The sequence below is a fragment of the Rhinatrema bivittatum genome, chromosome 2 (assembly GCF_901001135.1).
Source record: "Rhinatrema bivittatum chromosome 2, aRhiBiv1.1, whole genome shotgun sequence".
NCBI lineage: Eukaryota > Metazoa > Chordata > Amphibia > Gymnophiona > Rhinatrematidae > Rhinatrema > Rhinatrema bivittatum.
Window position 1 is genome coordinate 667380397 of NC_042616.1, and position 2916 is coordinate 667383312.

General features: G+C 50.1%; 1 protein-coding gene across 1 annotated transcript; it reads right to left on the minus strand.

The window, feature by feature from the left end:
• Window positions 1-481: 481 nt before the first annotated feature.
• On the minus strand, window positions 482-2497 carry MSC (musculin). The gene is made up of 2 exons (XM_029592706.1): window positions 1906-2497; window positions 482-1082 (listed from the first exon to the last, which is right to left on the minus strand). The coding sequence occupies exons 1-2, from the start codon at window positions 2377-2379 to the stop codon at window positions 996-998; spliced, it is 561 nt and encodes a 186-aa protein (XP_029448566.1). The 5' UTR covers window positions 2380-2497; the 3' UTR covers window positions 482-995.
• Window positions 2498-2916: the final 419 nt, after the last annotated feature.

Here is a 2916-nt window from a genome sequence, read left to right on the forward strand (position 1 = left end):
AAAGCGTCCTGTGCGTAATATGTAAGGTGGAACCCGCAAAATGAAGCTCCAGAGGCTCCATCACAGCATCAGATGGCAACAACAAAAACCTTGCAGTCTTTCAAAGCCTGCAGATTATTTTAAGGATCAGAAGTTAGGTTCACACTGCCCGTTTTAACGGCGTTTATACATATATATTTTTTTTTTTTGGGGGGGGGGATATTTTTTTTCCCTGTTAGAAGTGGCTTTGTGGAACAATGAAATGCAACAATATGTCTCTGCTTCCTTAAGCTAAACGTGCGCTGCTTAGTGTAAAAAAAAGTTAAAACTGTGTCTTGCAAACGAGTGTAGGACCATCCCGGGCAGAGGGTTTTAAGTACCCCGTTTGCTGTGCTTGGTGACCTCTATTCTGGGCAGCAAGAAAGGCAAAGATGTCTGCTTTCCCAGGCCCAGGATCCAATACCGTTTCTGAAATCCAACCTTCCCCAGCAAGAAGGGAAAGAGTAAAAGCATCACAGCTCACCAGGGATTTCCTCCTGGGAACGCGCTGCTGGTTGGTCTGCTCTAAAACAAAATCACAAACAAATACTAAGAATCCTTTATTGCATGTCAGCAAATACAGTTCATGTATAAAAAGACATAAAAAATATATTATAAATCTATTTCTGTATCTCAACTACTCTATAATACTGATTTGCCTCGGAGTAGGAAAAGAAAAACACAAAACCCGCTGGCCTGCCCGGTTTGCAGCGCAAACCTGGCTTCTGGGTTTTGGTCCAGGCTGCATTGTATTCCTTTAGCATCTTCCTTGCTTTTAACAGTTTACTTTTCTCTTTTGCCGAAACGGCAGGTCCTCGGGGAATGACGATTGGGCCGAAAGAACGACAAAAAGCACTTCGGACTCCAGGGCCCGAGGTCCCACTTGAGAGGATCCTGCTCCCAAACTGTCGAGGAGCGGAGCAGCCGTGGCCCGGCAGAAGGGGGCGGCAGGTTCAGGTTGGCAGGATGCGCCCCTCCTAAGCGGTGCTGCCACATAATCTGCTGGCTGCGGGCACGTCTTTCGTTTCCGAGTCTGGTCTTCCTGACACCACGAATGGCCAGGTCTGCAAGCAATACAAAAGAGATAGATACATATCTAAGATTTCCGATTAAGCAGCTGCTGTACAGAAATGCATTCCTAAGCGTTTAATAATGCCATCCTTGGCTCACTGATCTTTGAAACTAGTGCTCCTAAACACCATCCGGAGCCAGCCACCTGTCTGAAGCATTACTTCTTGCCTGCCTTACTTACAGATTTCCCTAAAATGACAACTGATCCCACCACCACTGGCCTCCTTCACGCTATGGCTTGCGGAGCATTAAAGCATTTTATATACGTCTCCAGGTGCCCGTCAGTACTTTTCTGTCTCCATTTTTAAAAATCTGCATAAAGCCTTTTAACGAGCACAACTTTCAATGTATCCCCCACACTATCCCAATTTGCGACTGTGAGCCATTCGTTTTTGTTTTTTTTATTTTGTCTTTGCAAACAGTTAATAGAAATCCAGTTACAACCTACCCGTTAACCATTCGATCACTTTAAATCAATAATATCTGGACATTTTTTTTATACAGAAAAACTTAAGCGATTTTAATGGGCTCCCCTGCAATGGCGAAAGAGTAAATCGTAATGTAGTTAAATACTATCCGGTTACTTTACTAGCGACGTTCCGAAGGCGTCAACGCTGTTTATTTATTAGTTCAAAAGGAGCAGTAGGGAAATTATCAAGGACAAGTTCCGAAAGTGCTCCCCAGAAGTCTGCTTACAAGCTGAAAGGCGGGCCACCTAAGCTCTTGCAAAACGAGCTCCGGCTCAATCCTTGGCGACGCCTTTCCCCTGCCCGGGTTAGACGGTGGAGTAGCCGCCGCCGCCCTCCTAGTACTTACCAGGCTGACCGGGTGCGCGTAGCCGCCCTCGTACCTGTCCTCCTGCAGCAGCTGCCGCAGGTGGGCGATGTAGCTGGAGGCCAGGCGCAGGGTGTCCAGCTTGGAGAGCTTGGTGTCGGGCGGCACCCAGGGCAGGCTGGTTTTCAGCCGCGAGAAGGCTTTGCTCAGCACCCGCATGCGGGCTCGCTCCCTGGCGTTGGCCGCGTTCCTCTGCGACTGCTTGCACTCCTTGGGCGCCGGTGCCTTCTTGCCCCCCGGTGCGTGGCCCCTGCTGCCCCGTTTCCGCTTGCCGCCCCCCTCCTCCTCCTCCTCGTCCTCCTCCTCCTCCTCCTCGGAGATGGCCGGGGAGCGGCCGAGCAGCAGCAGTTGGGCGTCCCCGGGCTGACGCCGCTTGCGGCGCGGGTACTGCAGCTCCAGCACCCGCAGCTCCAGCTCCTGCAGCTCCTCCGGGTCGCTCAAGGAGCCCGTGGACATGACTCTGCCTCCCCGAGGTCAGCAGCAGCCGCGATCGACAGTCCTTCCCCTATAAACCCCACCAGAAAGTCGCTCAGCCCCCCTCTCGCCTCTCCCAGGAGGACCCCTTGCCGGAGTTCCTGGGCTGTGGGGCTCTTTTTTTTTGTTGACAGGAGTATTTATCTGGTGTCACCGGATCAAACCATCTGAAGGGGAGGGGGAGATGGAGGGAAGGGTAGGACGAAGGAGCTGGGACAACATCAAGGAGCATTCCACTTTTCCTTTCCTAGCAAACTGCTTTCCGGCTGTGTCAGGACCCTGGACTAAAAGATTCACAATATATATCCTCTGTATCCCTACTTTTCAACTTATTATTATTATACTGAATGGCAGAAGGTTTAAATCGAAGTAGTGGGCTGTGCCAAACCTGGATTTTCTTGCAGAAATTCCTTCTGCTGTACTCAAGTGTCCTTAATAATAATATTATTGCTAGATGCTAGTATTAGGAGAGATGACTTCTAGCACCCCCGAGCAGGGGGGAACAAGTCACAGATCTGC